The following is a 19,806-nucleotide window of genomic DNA, read 5'->3' as shown; positions in this document are numbered from 1 at the left end:
GCAGAGAAACTGAAGCAGATACCTTGAAAGCAACTGAGGCCAATAGGTAAAGGGGACCAGGAACTAGGGAAAAGGTTAGATCAAAAAGAATTAACCTAGAAGGTAACACACACACACAGGAAATCAATGCGAGTCAACTCCCTGTATAGCTATCCTTATCTCAACTGGCAAAAACCCTTGTTCCTTCCTATTATTGCTTATACTCTCTCTTCAACAAAATTAGAGATAAGGGCAAAATAGTTTCTGCTGGGTATTGAGGGGTTGGGGGGAGACGGAGGGGGTGGAGTGGGTGGTAAGGGAGGGGGTGGGGTCATGGGAGAGAAATGACCCAAGAGTTGTATGCACATATGAATAATAAAACAATAAAAAAATGAACTGAATGTAAAACCTGAATCTTTGAAACTACTAAGGGGAAACACTTTGAGATATAGACATAGGCAATGATTCTCTGGATAGAAATCCAGTAGCTCAGAAAACAATAGCAAAAATTGACAAGTAGGATTGCACCAAATTAAAAAGCTTCTGTACAGCTAAGGAAATAATTACCAGAGTGAAGAGAACTTACAGAATGGGAGAAAATCTTTGCCACCTATTCATCTGACATGGGATTAATATCCAGGATGCATCAAGAACTCAAAAATTAAATATCAAAAGAACAGATAATCAAACCAATAAATCAGCAAAGGAACTGAATGGATACTTATTAAATGCCTTAATTTAATGATGGTCATTAATAAATGACCAATAAATACATGAAAAATGTTCAACATCTTTGGTTATCAGTGAAATACAAATCAAAACTGTATTGAGACTTCATCCCACCCTCATCAAAGTGGCTATCATGAAGAAAACGAAACCAGCAAATGCTGGTGATGATGGTAGTGATGGGTCTGGAGACCTAAGGCAGACGAGTAAGTAGCCCATTCCCCATGGAAAGCCCCATGAGCCCTGCACCCTGAGAAGGAGTTATAAATCTACATTCCTGCATCCTGAGAGGGAGTTATAAACCTGCATTCCTGTACCCTGAAGAAGAGATACAGGGTCTCACCAATCTGCCAGGAAGAGATACAGGGTCCCACAAATCTGCCACAGGACTGATAAACAAAATTCTCTCAATGTTGTTTTCTCCCCCAGTAAGGGGCAAACAGACCAGCTCATCTAAGGAGGCCCCCAAGCAAATACATGACCAATAGGAAAAACCCACCTAACTGATACACTAACCCAGAGTTAAAGCATTCTTAAAAAGCCCCAGACCTCACCTGAGCAGTGAGGTACCGGCTTCCAGGCTCTGTTACTCTTCTTTAGCTGTAGCCTTTCCTTTCTCTCTAATAAATCCTGCTTTATATACCAGCTTTAGCTCATCATTCAGCTGCCTCATGAGCCAGTTCTCTGGCCTGTGAAGGCGAGGACCCTCGACACCGTCCTGAAACACTTCGACACCGGCCCGTAACAGTAGGTGAAAAAGGAACCTTAGACACTGCTGGTGGAATGCAAAATGGCACAGCCACTTCAGAAATCAGTAAGATAGTTCTACCATATAATCCAACTCTCCTACTGAGCATATTCTCAAAAGAACCAAAGTCCAACTACAATGGAGTTACCTGCCTCCCTGTATTTTTTGCAGGACTATTCATAATAGTCAAATTATGATGAACCTAAGTGCCATCAACAGATGAATAGATGAAGAAAATGTAGTATATACCTATAAGAGGATATTATTTAGCTGTAAAGATGGTAGACATCATGTTATTTGCAGGAAAATGGATGGAACTGGAGATCATCATGTTAAGCAAAGTAAGTCAGTTTCAATAAGTTATTTATCACATGCAGAATCTAGATTTTGTTTTTAAGAAAAGTCACAATAGTAGAAGGGGGAACTATTTGGGCAAAGGAAGGGGACTGGGGAAGAGAATAAGAGAAAGTAATGGGGGTGAATATGACCAAACTATGTTATATGCATGTATGAAAATGTCATCATGAGATCCATTATTTGGTACAGTTAATATATGCTAATAAAAATGTTAAAAAAAAAAGAGGACACAGGAAGCACAAAAGACTGGGAATAGCCAAGACAATACTGAGAAAAAAGAGCATCACCGGAGGTGTCACAATACTGACTTCAGACTATACTACAGTGCTGTGACAATAAAAACAGCATGGTACTGACACAAAAACAGACACGAAGCCCAGTGGAACAGAAGACCCAGATATGAATCCATGCAGCTACACCCACCTGATTTTTGACAAAGGCACCCAAAACATACAATGGAAAAAAGACAGCTTCTTCAACGAATATTACTGGGAAAACTGGGTTTCTGCCTGCAGAAAACGGAAACTAGATCCATGTCTTTCTCCCTGTACAAATATCAACCAAAGTGGATTAAAAGACCTGAAACTTTGAGGCTAGTACAGGAAAGATCAGGGAATACACTGGAGGCAATAGGCATAAGCAATGACTTCCTCAGTAGAACTCAAGTGGCTCAGCAATGAAGAGAAAGGATTGACAAATGGGACTATGTGAAATTAAAAAGCTTCTGCACAGCAAAAGAAATGGTCACCAGAATGAAGAGGCAGACAATAGAATGGGAGAGAAAATTTGCCAGCTATCTATCTGACAATGGATTGATAACCAGAATATACAGGGAGCTAAAAAAAACCCCTAAACTCCTCAAAATTCAATGACCCAATGAAGAAATGGGAAAATTAACTAAACAGAGCTTTTCCAAAAGGAAGAAGTCCAAATGGCCAAAAACGCATGAAGAAATGTTCAACATCCCTGGCCATAAAGGAAATGCAAACCAAAACCACATTAAGATTTCACCTCACTCCTGTAAGAATGACTAAATCAAGACCACCACCAATAAGAAATGTTGGCAAGAATGCAAGGAAAAAGGAATCCTCATACACTGCTGTTGAGAATGTACATTAGTATAACCACTTTGGAAAACAGTATAGAGGTCCCTCAAAAAACTAAAAATAGAACTGCCATATGATCCAACAATTCCCGAATGTAAGTTGGATTAAAGGCACCTGACACCCATGTTTACTTCAGCATTATTCACAATAGCTAAGCTATGAAAACAGCCAAGATGCCCCACTACTGATGAATGGATTAGGAAAATGTGGTATTTACATACAATGATATGTTATTCAGCCATAAGGAAGAATAAAATTTTGTCATTTGCAGGTACATGGATGGAACTGGAGAACATCATCTTACGTGAAGTAAGCCAGGTTCAGAAAGCTAAAGATTGAATGTTTTCTCTCATATATGTAATATAAGGTGCAACACAAATACAAGCAATACTATGAAAAACAGTTCATGCTAAGAGGAGGTCACTATTGAGAGAGGGAGGGTAAGAGAAGGAAGTTAAGAAGGTGAATATGGTCTATGTGCTTTCTATGCAAGAATGAATATAGAATTTTTAAACCTGTTGAAATTACCCTAAGAAGGAGACTAAGGAAGGAAGGAGAAAAATAAAGGGGATGAAAAATTTGGGTTGTGGAAATGTCACAATAAAACTCCCTGTATAGCTATCTTGAACAAATAAAAATGCCATTTTTGCTTTTATAAAAAAAGAGAACAGGAAGGCAAAACAGGTCCTGTCTGAGGGGTTGGTACCAGTGGGAAGGGGAGGATATAAGGAAAGGGTGTAGGAGGATGAATATGATAGAAATACTATGTACACATGTATATAAATGGAAAAATGAGACCTGCTGAAACTATTCCAGAAATGGGTGGGGGGGAAATAAAAGAAAATAATGGAGGGGGTGAATCCAACTATGATATATTGTAAGAACTTTTGTAAATGTCAAAATGTACCCTCAGTACAACAATAACATAATTTAAAAAATTTTTAAAGGGTACACAGACTGCATTGGGGTTGTTATCAAGAAGTAATCCCTGTACATTCCCTGCTATTTTCTCATATACCGACTACTTCAAATGGGGCCCCAAGAATCCCAGTCACTTTCAATGTAAATTTCATATATTGGTCACACTAAGGTTAGTGTAAGATATTAATGGTTACCATAATGATTCATAGGTTGTTTATAGGCTATCCTCTTGGGTTAAATATGCTATTGATGGAGCTGAGATGAAAAATTCCCTCTTAATCCATAACTCATCTTTAGGTGGTAGTTACAAAATTTAAAAAAGGCTACATCAGTCATAAATAAATTTGTATTCATATTGGAAATTTATGAGAGCTTGATAGATATGGTAATATTGATCTCACTCTATAGAGTAAGAATCTATCTACATTTGAACTACTAATGATTCTTAAGTATGACAAAATTTGAAAAGTACAGCCCTGAATAGCTTTCATTGCACCTTGTAAAGGAAGTCTGTGGGGATCGATTCCCTTTGCTGAGAATTTTTTCTGGAGATTTGGTGCCTGAGATACAAAAACAGAACAAGAACAGAAGGGGGAGCCCTAATCCAGTTGCCAGATCTTTGATTTGGTTGGCTTCCTGTTCACAGGCCTGGCAGGGTGAAATGAAGTATTAAGAACAGCAGAAAGAGAGGAAAGAAGACAAAAAACCACTTGCTACTCCTTCTTGGTGGGATTGAGGGTAGCAGGAAAATCTAGCAAGGCCCTGGCATCTCAGAGATGCATGGAGACTGGAGACAGGGCAGAGGGAAAACCATAGACACTAGGGAAAAACAGTCACTGAGAGGCTTTGACACCTCAAGATGTCACATCTCCTCATTTCTCTGATACTGATCAGATGCTTTATTTGTATGTCTGTGACTCTTACCAGTGAATTCTATGAAAAGAAATAGGCCCTTCAACCACAGAATCACACAATGAACAAAGATGTTCTTTAGATTCTTCAGTTACTGAAAGAGAACAACTCTTATTTTCTTGAAAGCAGATAAAAGCAGAACAGATTCCTAGACTTTACATAACGTTGAAATAAACCCTTGAAAATTGTATTCCCAGTTTTCTTCACTTCAGGTAGATTTTATTGCTCAGAAAATCTATGGACGTGACCAGTAAATACTTCTTGGATGAAAGGAAAAATTGCTCACTTAGAGTCACATCTTATCAGAAAAGATAAAAAGTCAGGGATGACTTTTAATCATTTAAGCAAGTCAGTTGTCTCCAGCCTTTTAGTTTTGTCTCCTGTAGGGTCAGCCTGGTGAGATGAGAAAGCAGTAAGAAGAAATTTTCACATGGCCTGGCCCCAGGCTGGATGTAGAGTGGGTTCTGAAGCATAGTTTGGAGCAGTTGTGATGGGGTTATGGGAAAGGCTTTCAGAAGTGAATGTGGTTCCCAAGACATGGTCAGAAAACTAGTTAGTTACTAGGGATCTTATAGGGAACAGACAGTAAATGTGGAGTCCAGTAAAGTTGCCAGAACAAGACTTTGGGTCTAGAACCAAGGAGCCAAAAAGGAGATAGACATGAATGAATGTCATGCCTGTTTATAAATTTTAATCCAGGTGAAGTTGGACAAGACTGCTCCCATGCAGTGTTCTTTGTAAAGCCACATGCACTCCCTAACCATGTCTTCCATACTCACATCCTCAGGTTGCCATTGCAGCTATTGACAAAAACAAGTGGAGAGAGTGCTGAATGTCAGTTCATAATTGTCCCTTCAGTCCTTGAACAATTTACCCATGTACATGGTGGCAAGAAACTCTTCCCTGATTGCTGGCAAAAAGCTATTCTTATACTATGTTTACAAATTTAACTTTTGAACAATACTGTCTTCCTGTTGGGGGTAATTTTTTTCTTGAAAGCATGAGATTTGCATAGAAAATAAACTGCCAAAGAAAGCTGAAATGAAGTACTTTGTTCTTCTCATGAGTCACAGTTACAGGCAAACCTTTGGAGTTGCCATACCAGACAATGAAAAAATTCCACAAACCTATGCTGGGAACCAGCTTCAGAAGACAAGGCATCTAAGCTGATCTCTGAGCTGTAGGTAAGCAAGTTTGGCATCCACATGGTGACAAGTGACATTCCATTCTTCAACACACCCAGGGGAACACCAAGACCTAATAGCTGACTGCCTGGAAGGAGCAAGAAGGATGCCTTCTCTCACACAATAAATAAAATGCCTGCATGGTAAGTGTTGGTTAAATACTGTCCGTGGGGCCAGATGCAGTGGTTCATGCCTATGATTCTAGCTACTCAGGAGGGAGAGATTGGGAAGATCACAGTTCAACACTAGTCAGGGCAAAAAGTTAGAGACACCCCATATCAATAAGTAAGGCCAGTGAGGTGGTGTGTACCTGTGGTCCCAGTTATGCAGAAAGCAGAAATAGGACAATTGTGGTCCAGGCTGGTCCTAGCAAAAATGCAAGATCCTATCCAAAAAAATAACTAAAGCAAAAAAGGGCTGGGGCATGGCCCAAGTGATTGAGCACCTGCCTAGTACTATGGCTGAGCTTCCTTCTGAATCACAGTCGGGCAAGAAACCTTTCAACCCCTCTGATTTTATATCTCTTCAGAAGGAAGGGGGAAGTAAGATGAAAGGAGCTGGAAAGCTAAAGGCCCTGAGTTCAAACTCCAGTACCATAAAAACAGAACAGAAGAAAACAAAACAAACAAACAAACAAAAGCCCTGTCTGTTACTATGATTGTTTGTCAGGGCACAGGAGGCCAGAACTGGCTCAGAAGACTCCAGTTGTTTGAAGAGGAAGAATGATATTGAACTGACCCTGTAGACGGTAAGGACTGTGAAATCCATGTGGAGATCTAGGACAGATTCTGCCTGCCTGCTCCCCACCCTTCTCAGAAGCCTTCAGCTGGAAGCCACAGCAGAGAAAAGTGTGCAGGTGACCAAAGTTTACAACAATATTACAACAGCTGTCATTGTATTAGGAATTCTGTGTAAACATAGGCGAGAAAGGGGATTCCTAGGATAATTTGGTAACTGACAGAGAACATGACATAGTGAAAAATAATGGAATTTGGGGTCCATTGGTCTTTTTGTTTTAACACAGTGATTATACTCCCAATCTTAAATAAGCTTTTAAATTTTCTGAGCCTTAGTTTTTCACCTATAAACTAGGCATAATAAAACCTACCACTCAATAAGAACATTCATTCCTCTCTCCTTGGCTAATTTATCATAATTGTTCTGAGACTCAGTGTCTTTACTTAAAAAAATGGGAATAAAAATTATACCTGTAACTAGGAATTGATATTTAAATGAGACAATTCATAAACTCAAAACCAATATATAATTATCAGGTATTATTAATCAGTTATAAAATATTTGCAAAGCTTACTATATACTAAAACCTGTGATGGGTACTGGAGAAATAGGTTATCAATCAGGGCCCTGCCCTCAGTTGCTAGGAGATAAATCCATTCTTTTCCCTGGTCTGGAGAAAAAAGGCAGAAAGGCCAGGGGGAAAGGTTTTGTGGCCTGTGCAGCATCCAAATTCCTGGCACTCAGCCCTCCCTGGGGGATATTTGATACCCTATTCCGGCATGGCCTGAGAGCTTGGCCAGGCTGCATGACCCTGGCTCAGAGGACAGGACTGCAGGGTGATTTCCAAATCCTTCAAAATAAGCAGGCAAGGGAATCTTACAACCAATGACAACCTGAGTGTAGAAGGGAAGTAGCTGTGCTGACTAACCAAGGGGGCTGTCAAGGAGGAGGAAAGAAAAATCACTAGCAGTTTCTGTGTTTCTATTGCAAGTGAATTGACCAATCTTAATACACTGATTTCCACTCCAACCAGGGAGGCCTCCTGCTTTTAAGCACCTTTTGTTTTATTTTTCTCCTCCTTCTGTGAAGATATAAAATGAGTAAGGGGTGGAAGATTTCTTGCCCAACTATGATTCAGATGGAAGCTCAGCCTCAGTACACACAAGTGCAGCTTCGCCTTAGAGAAAAAGAACTTGTAGAGGCAGGTCCCAGAAAGATCCACCCTAGATTTTTCAAAGAAGACACCTCCTTCATCACCTGTCCTAAGACTTACCAGTTCAGGAAGAAACCCTCTGTTTCCACATTGACCCCTGATACAATACAGCCATCGGGCTCCATGTGAGTAAACCAGCAATCTCTACAACATGGCCCACAGGGGTGCTGCAGGCTCTGTCTGCATCCTGAAGTTTGTGGCTCTGCTGGTTGCCCTAAGTCCGGAACTTCTATTCCTGGGGGCAGAAGTGCAGCTTCGAGACAATGGATATAATGGATTACTCGTTGCAATCAATCCTCAAGTACCTGAGAATCAGAACCTCATCCCAAGCATCAAGGTGAGTGGTGATTATAAAGTCAATATCATTATCCCATTAGATTAGACCTGTAGCCGTCTTTAAAAAGCTGACCACCCTACCTTTGAATGTGAGCTGTAAAGAGAGCAGTATTCCTTAAAGAAAGTACCAGAAACTATTATTATGGCCAAGCCAGTTTGTTCTCTTAATTGTGCATAGTCTCAGTATTCAGGTGACAATCTAGCCTCCTTTTGTTGTTGCTGGTGTTAATTTTAGGATTCTGTGGTTCTGTTGTTTTCCTACATGACTGTTTCAGGAAAAGCAACTTAGAAAAACAACTCAGTATAGCAAAAAGAAGATAAGAAGTTTGATGAATAAGCATGATAGTGCTTATTAAAATCATCTTGTTGGATTTCATCCTGAGGGTGAGAATTCTCAGACCGAAAGGGTGAGAGTCTGTGTGGAGTGCCAGAGAGAAAAATTCTTTCCTTTTACCTAACATTCTGTAAAGTAATTGACTATTTTCCCTTTAATATGGCAAGGGAGGATCATTACTTAAGAGCCCTGTGTGGTACTGCTTGAGTGAAAATAGTATACTCATAAGGTGTGGTCCTGAACATGCCCACAGGTGTGACATGAGAACATGTCAGTAAAAGCTTCAAACCCTTTCAGAAAGTTAGGAAAATCATGAAGGCAAGCCCAGACACACAATTAGTGTCCTAAAGTCTCTTCCAAATAATTCTTTCACTATTTTTTATTTTGCTCCTAAGTTTCCATGGGCTCCTTCAAGATATCTTTATTATTATTATTTATTATTACCTATTTTAAGTGTAACCCAAAAGGCAAGACTTAAAGGATTTACAAGCACTAAAATGAACTTTTCTTTTGTTTGGTTATAGGAAATGATAACTGAAGCTTCTTTTTACCTATTCAATGCCACCAAAAGAAGAGTGTTTTTCAGAAATATACAGATTTTAATACCTAACACTTGGAAAGCTAATAATTACAGCAAAGCAAAGCAAGAATCGTATGAAAAGGTAAGAACTCAGGATTTTCACCAAATGAATTTAACTCACATTGAAGGGAAAAATTCAAAATATAGTGTGTCAATGATATTAATGCATGGATGACATTGCTGGGCAGAGTGTTATTAACAAAAATATGTAGGCTGTACCCCATACATATATACGATTATTATGTGTCAAAAATTTTAAATTAAAGAATAGAAAAGAAAAATATGAAAATAAAATAAATGAGTGTAAATTATGGAATAAAAAAGTAAGCAAAATACTATTTTGCCCATGTAGTTCTCAGAAAATCTCTTTATTCTATAACTTGGAAGTTTCTTGTGAAATTTTCTGCTGAGGACCAAGAATCAGTTTTGTTCTGCTGAAGATGAGCAGTGAAGGGAACAATTCCAGCTATGACTGTCTTCATTTACCACCCTGTCAAGGGCAGCAACATGCATGTCCAGACAGAAACACAGACACCCACGCATGTAAAAATATGACTATTATCTCATGCCATGGTGTAAATGAGCAGAATTTGACCTTAGCCCAAGTCTAGGGTACTGACTTATAGTAGTAAGGAGATAGAGAGGAAAGCCAGAAGGTAGTGAGTATTTGAAAGGATGGCTACGTTTTCTTTTCCAACAAAAACAACAAAAACTAATTTAGCCTTGAAGAACTCTCATAAGTGGCAGTTTGTGGGTAAGCACCTATGAGGATGCCGTCACATACTGATATGGACCTATAAACAATTATTAAATAAGTTTGGCACATGACTTGAGAGTTGCTATGAACAAGAGCCCATGGAAGTTATCAGGAGTGCAGGCAACGAGAACAACTCAGCTCAGGGCTTCAGCAGAAGTGGGCTTGAGGTTTGTAAGGGCTCACAGGCCTGTCATAATGACAGATCCCCTTTTCCTTATTCATGTCATTTGGTATGAAATTTCATGAGATTATTTTAATTCTTAGCTCTCCTTTGAAGAAACTCTCAGAAATTGAATGTTATACTAGTGTAGATAAGTAATGTCATGGAGAAGTTAAAGAAGTTCTTAAAAGCATTTGACTTATGACCAGATGAAAGCATTTGATAATGCTCGGCATGAAGATAAGATAGGTAGGGAATGGGATGAACTGGGGGGAGACCTAGTGTTTGTTAAGCTTCAACTAAAGGCTGGGTGTTTTACATATACCACTTAACTTTCATGCAGTCTAAAATTAGTTTTTATCACTAATTTCCTTAAACCTCATAATGTCAATTAAACACTCAGTGAATGGGGCACTGCAGGGAGAGGACTATGCAAGAACATGACCTCTTTAGCCTCTTTTGTGGGTGTTACCTTGCAATGCCCATGTGTTTATTAGTTTATTACAAAAACAACTCATGCTCCCTGGGAAAAAGTCTCCAAGTACGCAAATATGGAAAATTTTTATCTTATCTTTCTCTAGTCCTCAGTGGTTCTTTCTCTTTCTCTCTCTTTCACACACACACACACTCACACACACACACACACACACACACAAACATACACAGCACATGTACTGATAATTATATTTATTAGATCATATTAGATCCAACTGTTCCAAAATCAGCCTCATCCACCTCTTATTTAACAGCATACTTAATGTCTAAGAGCATGTCTCAGGCAATATGCTATTTTGAGTCCTGAAAATGAGAAACAAGCTTTTATACAAAATTGTGCTGTCTTGATGGCTATGTAAATAGATATTTACTTTAGTTTTAGGCTTAAGAAATTGTGTTTTAGTGATAGTAATTAAAATGGTCAGGACACACAAAGAAATAAGAATGATTGCATTCCTGATATGCCTGGTTATGGAAATGAAATGAAAAGAAACACATATAACCCACAGAAATTTGTTTGCAAAAGGCTGCAACTCTTTACAATACAGTTCTGAATAACATGTAAATGCTCTTAAAAGTTCTTTAAACATTTTATTATATTTTATAGTGTTGACTTTTGAAAGTATTTTAATCTGAACAATAAGCAAATCAAAGGAGATAATGAAGTTCCTTGGAAATTGCTAAGTTTTTTTTTTTTTTTTACTCAGAGTTGAGCTGCACCCTCAGGTAATTTGCTTTTACTTGTTTTTCAGATAGAGTCTCACACTAATATTGTCTGAACTGGCCTAGAACTGTGATCCAACCACTTTTACTACTGAGTAGTTGAAGTTACAGGCATGCACCAATGTACCACCACACCTGGTGACATCTGCTGTTTTTAAAATAAATGTTTTTGAAAATGCCAAATCATTTAGTTAATGCTTAGCTATGAGTACATTCTAAATGCTTTCTATAAGGTGCTTCTTTTTCTTTAATCTGTTTTTAAACTAGGATGTAATTATATATGTAGTAAAATGCACAAATCTTAGGTATACAGTTCAAAGTGCTCTAAAACTTGTATTCATTTATATCACCAACATCACAGTCAAGATCTAGAGTACTACAATGCATTTCTTATAATCTAGGCAAATGTCATAGTGACCGGTTGGAATGGGGTACATGGAGATGATCCATACACCCTACAGTACAGAGGGTGTGGAAAAGAGGGAAAATACATTCAATTCACACCTGACTTCCTTCTGAATGATGACTTAACAGCTGGCTACGGATCACGGGGTAAGTTCAACTAACCGAAAAATAGCCAAATAGTACTATTTTCAGTATTTTGTGCTTGGCGCTAAAAGGGACTTAGAAAACCTGGAATCTATCAAGGACTTAGCATTTGGATGGGGAGATAGTCCACATGCACATGCAAAGATGTGTGACAAAGTGAACCAGGAAGGATTAAGCATCAGATTAGTGGTCCAGAAAACTGGGGGGTGGGGGAGCTCTAAGAATTCAATGAAGGAATTTTGAGTCACTGGTGGTTAGAGCAGACCTCACCAAGGAGATATCATTTTGATTAATGGGAAGAGGGAGATAAACTGTGGCTGCAGAGTCCAAGGCATGTTTGAGAGAGGCAGAGCAGTAGAGCTGCTGATACTGCAGAGACTGGTATGGGAGAAAATGTTGGAACGCTCATGGGACAGGTGGTATGATGAATAGACTAACAGGTGACACGATCAAGTCATCTCTGAAGGTTCATAAGCATAGGAGAGACTCCATTACAGCAGTGTTTGCAGAAGATGAGTCTGGCTGTGTGGATAACCTGGCCCAACCAAATCAATGAGGGAGGAAGTGTATATCAGAAGAATGACCAGGAGCAGTCCAGGTAGGAGGCCATGAGACCTGAGTAAAAATGGAGGCAATGAGAAGGGAAGTGTAAGAAAGATAGAACCATGAGAGCTTCCTATGTGCCAGGGACTCTGCTGCTTGATTTGTAAATATTTTCTTGTTTAATCTTAACAACTCTAAGTGATGGGAAATATTTCAGAGTTTAAAATGAGAAATAGAGGTCTAGCCTGCAGCAGAGTGTGCAGGGAAGCATTAAGGAAAAACGAAGTCATCAGAAATAGAGGAGCCAGCTGAAAAGGAAAACCACAAGTCTGGATGTAGGCAAGAGGATGGCAGGTGTGATAACTGTCCTGCAGAAAGTTCAGATTGTGGCTGGAGGTTGATGGTTGGAGCATGGGAGAGAAGTGACCAGTCACCAGTCATAGTCCTGTGAGTGACAGTGGACAGTGAGACAGATCTGAGGGAGAAACTAGTGAGCACAGGCCAGCTGACCAAGGACTGACTCTCCAGTCTTAATTTCAAATGTGGTTTAATTTTTCACCCAACTTAAAAATCTAAATAAATTTTTGTTATCTTCTGTATAGTTAGCAAGAAGTAAGGTGATATGTTCTATAAAATGTACTTTATAAAATTTCATAATTCTTTTCTTCTGGTAACCATGAGGTGCTGTGATCTCTGCACCAGCACATGACTTCATCAGTACTTCTGAATTCCATGAGTTGACACAAACTTCCCCTTAACACTTTCACCTAGGATTGTTCTCCTCCCTTCCTTTGTTTCAACTTTCAAAAATTGCACAATATGCCACAGCCTGAGTCAGCTTGCAAACGCTGCCGGGGTTCCCAGAACTTAAAGTAATTCAGGAATTAAGGAATGTGTGCTTTGGGAGAGGAGTTCATCTGGAAAGCTTCTACATGGAAGCAGTATGTGTCATGCCCCCAGTCCTTTTTACTTTACTTTTTGGGATCTTGCATTTATTCCCCTGGCTGCCTGGACCAGGATATTTATGCTTCCTGCATAGTTGGGATGACAGGTGCATGTCTCACCTGTCATCCAGCTTTTTTATTGGTTGAAATGAGGTCTCACAAACTTTGTTGCACAGGCTAACCTAGGAATAGAATCCTCCCAATCTCCACTTTTCTAGTAGCCAGGATTATAGATATGAGCCATGGCACACAGCCAAGAAGTAAGTTCTGATCTGATCTTTGAAGGGAATATAAGATTTAGAGGGGTTCAGATAAATGTATAAAGGATTTGATGTTGAGGATGAGAATTTCCATGAACTGAGTTGGAAATAAACATAAACATGGAGAATAAGGGATAAAATAAAAGACAAAGGCACATCCAAGCTGGGAAGAGGATTCCATGTTCTCTTTTTTTGTTCCTTCCTTCCTCCCTGCTTCATAGGTGTTGATCATTGTCATATTGTTGTGGAATAGAAGTATCTGCAGGCATGCTAGGATAGCACAGACTGGAGATTAAGAAAGTTTATTTGCTTGCCTGGCTAGACTTCCTCCTCTTTCTCCCAACTCCAAACTTAGGAAGCTAAATTTTCATTGGGAAAATGAGAGGATGCAGGCCTCTTCTTTATTCTTTAATAGATGTGTGATGCTATGCTTTACACTTACAGACCAAGCATATTTTCATACAGCTTTTTAAAAATGATGGTTAGGGTTGGGATAGGAGTGGATGGAAGAGGAAAGTAAGAGATAGAATTGAACTTTAATTCTTTGGAATGAGTACATGAAGTCAAGTTCACTGATTATGAAGGTTCATTGCTGAGATATTTTAGGAGCTCAACAAAGAAAAGATCTCTCTTCCACAGGCAGGGTGTTTGTCCACGAATGGGCCCATCTCCGTTGGGGTGTGTTTGATGAATATAACAATGACAAACCTCTCTACATAAATGGAAAAAATCAAATTAAAATAACCAGGTGAGTACTTTTTCTCATGTTTAAATTTTATTATTTGTTTGACTCTAACATTAATAAATTTACTATATATTTCAAAAAGATAGAAGAAAGAATATTGCATGTTTTTATCATAAAGAAATAAATGTTTGAGAAGGTAGATATGTTTACCTTGATTTAAACATTATGTGAGGTAAATATATAAAAATTAAAAAAAAATTTATAATAGCAACTAAAAATGAATAAGGAGGAGATCTTTCTATTTTTGTTTTTAAATTTTATTGTATTTTTTAACAAAATAGGTAAATAGTTCTGTGGTTTGAATATTAAACAATACAAAAAGTTATACTTAGCTGTCTTGTTTTCATCACTGTCTTCATTCTGTTCCCTCTCATCACCCTCTCATAACCATTTGATTAGTTCTTATTTATTTTCTCTTTTTCTTTGGAAAAATTCAAATAAATATGAATATATATTCTTTCTGGCCCTCTTCAAAATAATTACATAGTATTTCATTGTGTGGATATGCCACAGTTTATTCAACCAGTCCTCTCTCAGTAGACATACAGACTAACATTGCAGATCATGACATTATACACATGCCATTTTTTATGTAATAGGGAGAGCCATATATCTACTAAATTCTTTCAAGAAATACTGGCTCAACAAGTACTCTCAGCTATAATTTTGGTAGAAAGAAATTCAGTGATTCTTCTCCTTAAAATGGCACTGTTTTTCACTACCACCCACGATATTTGAGATTGCTTATTGAGGAAGGAGTATTTTAAATATCATCATTCCACATTCATTCTCTTCTTTCCCTGATGTCCCGTGGACATGGACTCAAGGGAATACTGGCTCCAGATGGTGCTGCTCATGCTCTTCCTTGAGCTACCCAAAGTTCTTCTGGGCTTCCTAGTCTTTTGTGGTGATACTGTTTGGTTGTTGAGGTTCTTTGACACTACAAAACTCTTCCATCAAGAGCTAATGCTTTAAAATAAAGTGGAGTACATTTCTAAATTAATGTTATTAATTGAGTAGTTTTAAAAAATGTTCATGTATATCAAGCAAGCTACAATACTTGAAACAAATTATTATAAAAGCTAATCAAGAAGAAACACAAGTATTTCTAAAACAGACCCACTTCCCAGTTTTTTTCCATTTTTAGGTGTTCTTCTGACATCACAGGCACTTTTGTGTGTGAAAAAGGACTCTGTCCCCAAGAAAACTGTATAATTAGCAAGCTTCTCAAAGAAGGATGTACATTTATCTACGATAGCACCCAAAATGCAACTGCATCTATAATGTTCATGCAAAGTTTATCTTCTGTAAGTATGGCCTTGACAAACTCCTGTAAGGTACTACCACTTCCTTCCATGAACTGATTTGTCTAGTATCTAAAATATAAGACAATTGAGATGGTACCTCAGAGCTCACCTACTTTTTATTTTACATATTAAAAAACTGAGGTGCCTCAGAAGAAAACAAACAGATTTCATTATAAAAGTGATAATTTGCTTCTCAGGGAAGGTGACTTAACAAGGAAACGCTGGAGACCACGAAATAAATTGCTCATATGGGGGTGTTCATTCATAAGAAAACACAGCTGGCTAATGACAGTAATATAACAAATGATTTTATTCCTCTCATTTGAGGTCACAAACCTCTCAGTATTTTAGTTGCATTTCTTAGTACTCTTTCCTTTATTTTGAAATCTAGAACTTTAAAAGAAAGATATCAATTGCCAAGGGAAGTCAAATAACCCTTGCCTTCATCCCCACACCTTGCCAGTATTCCATGGTTACTGACAAGAGACAAGTGTATAAACCCAGAGCACCATTTTTTAAATTATTATTCAAAATTAGTACTCTGTTATGGGGGATCTCATGTTTGTATTCTCTGGCCAGTTCATTTTCTCTATGAAGGAAGCAGCATGGAATAGCCTAATTTTCACCAGAAGCCTTCTCAGAGAGAACATAAAGTCAGAAGTGAAGGACCTGGATGATTCAGAGATTCAGTGGAATTTGCCTTCATGGGCACATCTACCCAGCTTCACAAAACCCTGAAAGTCCTAAGTGGGGTCATCTCCCCACTGGGCTGGGAGCCTGTGGGCATGTGCCTTTGTGGCATTTTCTCTTTGTTTTCATGGCTGACCTACCCCACTTGGATTGAAGTTTATTTTTGTTTTTTATTTGTTTGTTGTTTTAGGTAACTTTTTTTCAGTCTGATTTTAGTCAAGGGTAGGAGTCGGTTCCGCTGTGAAGGTGATTTTTCATATTTGTTGTCCTAGCCATAATGTTTTTAATTTATAGCCTTCATTCCTGAAGCCAACCCAATTTCAGGTATTTGATCCATATTATTTGTAATCCTTTGGAAGACCTACTAAAAAACATCTAGCCACAAAAATTTCATAATCATCTATCCATAGTCTTGAAATGTAGGGAAAGAGAGATAAACAAAACAAAAACAGTTCTGCTCCTGCCTCTACTCTACAGAGAAACTCATGTTCTAAGAAGATATTAATTAACCTTTCGAAACTTCAGGTCCTTGTCTATGAAATTAGAGATGGGACTAGAGTCTATAAATTTCCTTTGACCTATAAGCTCCCATGCTCTGTTATCAGGAATAGAGTCACTGGGAACAGATGGCAGGGCATTTATTTTGCAATGTAAACCATACCTTTAAGTGGAATGTTGACACAAGTTTATTACCATTAAATGAATTTTCTTTATGCTTTAAATGGGGGGGGAAGATTTCAGGGAGATTTAAGTTGGTTTTCCCCTTATCCTATTCTTACAGAGATCAATATTTGAACTAGATAAATATATACTGACTAATTGATAAAGGTACAAGTGGTTAGTTAATATGATTTCACCAGCAGGCTGACCAAGATAGTATCTCCTAGAGGGCTTCTTTAACACAATATCATGATAAGGAAAGCAGGAGATTGTTTTGTGTTTTTACAGACTATTTTATATATGCTTGGTCTGCTCTCTATTATCCAAGAGCAAATAAACCTTAAGAGATTGCTTGCATACCATAAGGGTGCTAATATTTCAAGAAAAGGGTGTTAAGGGTTATTTGCAAATTTGATGTCATTTTTTCAGGAAAGAAGCATATGACTGTAGCACTTCTGATGCTCTTTCTTTCAACTCACTCCTTTTACCTGTACATGGTTGAGAATGAGAAGTATGTTTGGTCTGGGAGAAGTGCTTTTACCTTCTGATAGACTTATTCTTTTTCCAGGTGGTTGAATTCTGTAATGCAAGTACCCACAACCAAGAAGCTCCAAACTTACAGAACCAAATGTGCAACCTCAGGAGTACATGGGATGTAATCACAGACTCCACTGACTTTCATCACAGCTCTCCCATGGATGGGACGGAGTGTCCTCTTCCTCCCACATTCTCCCTCCTACAGGCTGGTGACAAAGTGGTCTGTTTAGTATTGGATGTGTCCAGCAAGATGGCAGAGGTAACATTTTGAACCAAAGTGATTGTAAACCAATCATCACTTTTTTCCTATCAGGTTTTAATTCTTTTTATTTTTCAGGGAGTAATAGTGAGGGTTGGGTGAAGTAAAAAGTTGGAATAGGAAAAGACATCTTATTTTCTTGGGGATGGGAGGAATATACTCAAAATGTGGTCCAGAAATTGAGATAATCAAATAAATAAAATATGCAGATAATTCTTAACCTCATTTTTGCTACTTTTAATGTAAATTGTAACTTTTTTCAACCAAGATCCTTTTATAGAACTCTGATATATAAGGAAAAGCTGCTGTCTGTTCACATTCTACTCACTGGTGACTGAATTTGCATTGAGCATGAATGTCTAGTATGTATATTTTGTCCACATTCTACAAAAGACCCATCTGGCAATCGAGCAGCTGTCTGGAAACCCACTGTGGAAAACTCCATTCCTTACAGTGATTAAAGGCTGGTCTCTAATCAAGCAGATCTTGCTAGGTCTTGGTGCCTTCACTTATAGCCTGTGTAATCGAGAGTAAGCTGGCATCTCTGAAGCACACTTTCTCATGTGTATGACAGGGATATTAGTACCTACTTTCATTAGATTCAACTGTTAAATCTTTAGGAAACATGCAAGTCAGTGGTTAACCACAACCACTATTAAAAATTAAACTGGGGCTTTCAGTATAGATTAGTGGTAGAATGTGTGCTTAGCATGCGTGAGGCCCTGGGTTCATTCCTAGTACCATAAAAGACATTTTTTAACTATGTAAACTTAAATAAAGGCCAAGACTGATCTACTACCTGTTTTTGCATGACTCATAAGTTAACAGTGGTTTTACATTTAAAATAGTTAAGAAAGAAATCAAGTGAATAATATTTTATGACACATGAAAATCATATGAAATTCAAATTTCAATGTTCATAAAGGTGGAATACAGCAACTCATTTACCATGTATCATCTATAGCCTCTTCAGTATTATAATAGCAGAGCTGAGTAGCTATAACAGGGAATGTGTGGCTCACAAAATGTAAAATATTTATTAGCTCACCCTTTACAAAAAATGTCGGCTTATCTCTGATCTATATTCTGAAGGTTATTTCTGGCCTATTATTGTGGGGAGAGATTATGAGAAGCCCATGAGAGCTTGACATAAGCACAGTTGTGTTCAGTGATCTACAGGCTGAGTTTGTCACGGCCCCAGCTGCAGAAGGGGGTGAAGGCAAAATGCAGCACACAGCTTCTTTCCTAAGTTGTTTACAGAGAAAGAAGTAGGAATGCAGGTACAATGTCAGGGCCCTTCCTGAGGACTGTTGCTCCACCTCCTGCTTACCACTGGATATAAAAGACTCGCTGAAGGAGGATGTGAGTTTTTTGATGGGGAATGGAATTGTTGATTGATTGGTGGGCTGCTGAGTTATGCTAGAGATTAGAGGAAACGTGGGACAGCACAAGTCTAGTGGGACAGTGCAAGTCTGAGCACAGAGGCTTTAAGAGAGAACATGGGACAATGCAAATCTAAGGGTGAAGACTCTAAGAGAGATTATGCTAAAGAAGACATGGGACAGTGTGAGTCTAAGGAAAGAGACTTTAAAGAATAGAAAAGAAGACTTTAGAATCAAGGTTTTAAAGAATAACAGAAAAGAATCAAAGTAAAAGAAGAATTAATAGAGAAAAGAAGCAACAAGGCTGTTGTGCGTCTCCATCTGAGTGCCCAGCACACCTGGCCCCAACTTTCTGCATGTTTGTCTTCTATTGTTTGTCCTTTCTGCATCTCCACTAGCCCCCAGTTAGGTCAGGAGAACAGAGCTTGTGAGAAAGCACTCTACATATTATAACTGTACATATTATATCTGTAGATTTATTTTTGTTCAGTAGTGTCACATTGACAACCTAAAATCAGCCATAGTAGGAATATTTATTCCAGGAAAATTGACAGTTGCTACAAATCAGGGTTCTTTTTAAACCAGAAATCTAGCATATCACTGCCTGTTTCATAGAGTTATTGGATGGTGGGGAATAGATGAGGCAATAAATGTGAAGTTT

General features: G+C 38.3%; 1 protein-coding gene across 2 annotated transcripts in view; it reads left to right on the top strand.

Moving 5' to 3' along the window:
* Positions 1-7,755: 7,755 nt before the first annotated feature.
* The window catches only part of Clca2 (chloride channel accessory 2), a 36,238-nt gene continuing 24,187 nt past the window's right edge, over positions 7,756-19,806 (top strand). Inside the window, exons 1-6 of one of the 2 annotated variants that reach the window (XM_074079526.1) lie at positions 7,756-8,221; positions 9,079-9,216; positions 11,671-11,821; positions 14,205-14,313; positions 15,458-15,617; positions 17,536-17,763. In XM_074079526.1, the coding sequence (XP_073935627.1) occupies positions 8,036-8,221; positions 9,079-9,216; positions 11,671-11,821; positions 14,205-14,313; positions 15,458-15,617; positions 17,536-17,763 (972 nt within the window). In that variant the 5' untranslated portion in view covers positions 7,756-8,035. The remainder of the gene's footprint in view (positions 8,222-9,078; positions 9,217-11,670; positions 11,822-14,204; positions 14,314-15,457; positions 15,618-17,535; positions 17,764-19,806) is intronic. The other variant, XM_020151345.2, reaches the window with a different exon arrangement.

This window comes from Castor canadensis, chromosome 7, assembly GCF_047511655.1.
Source record: "Castor canadensis chromosome 7, mCasCan1.hap1v2, whole genome shotgun sequence".
Lineage (NCBI taxonomy): Eukaryota > Metazoa > Chordata > Mammalia > Rodentia > Castoridae > Castor > Castor canadensis.
This window is presented reverse-complemented; position numbering and strand designations above follow the sequence as displayed.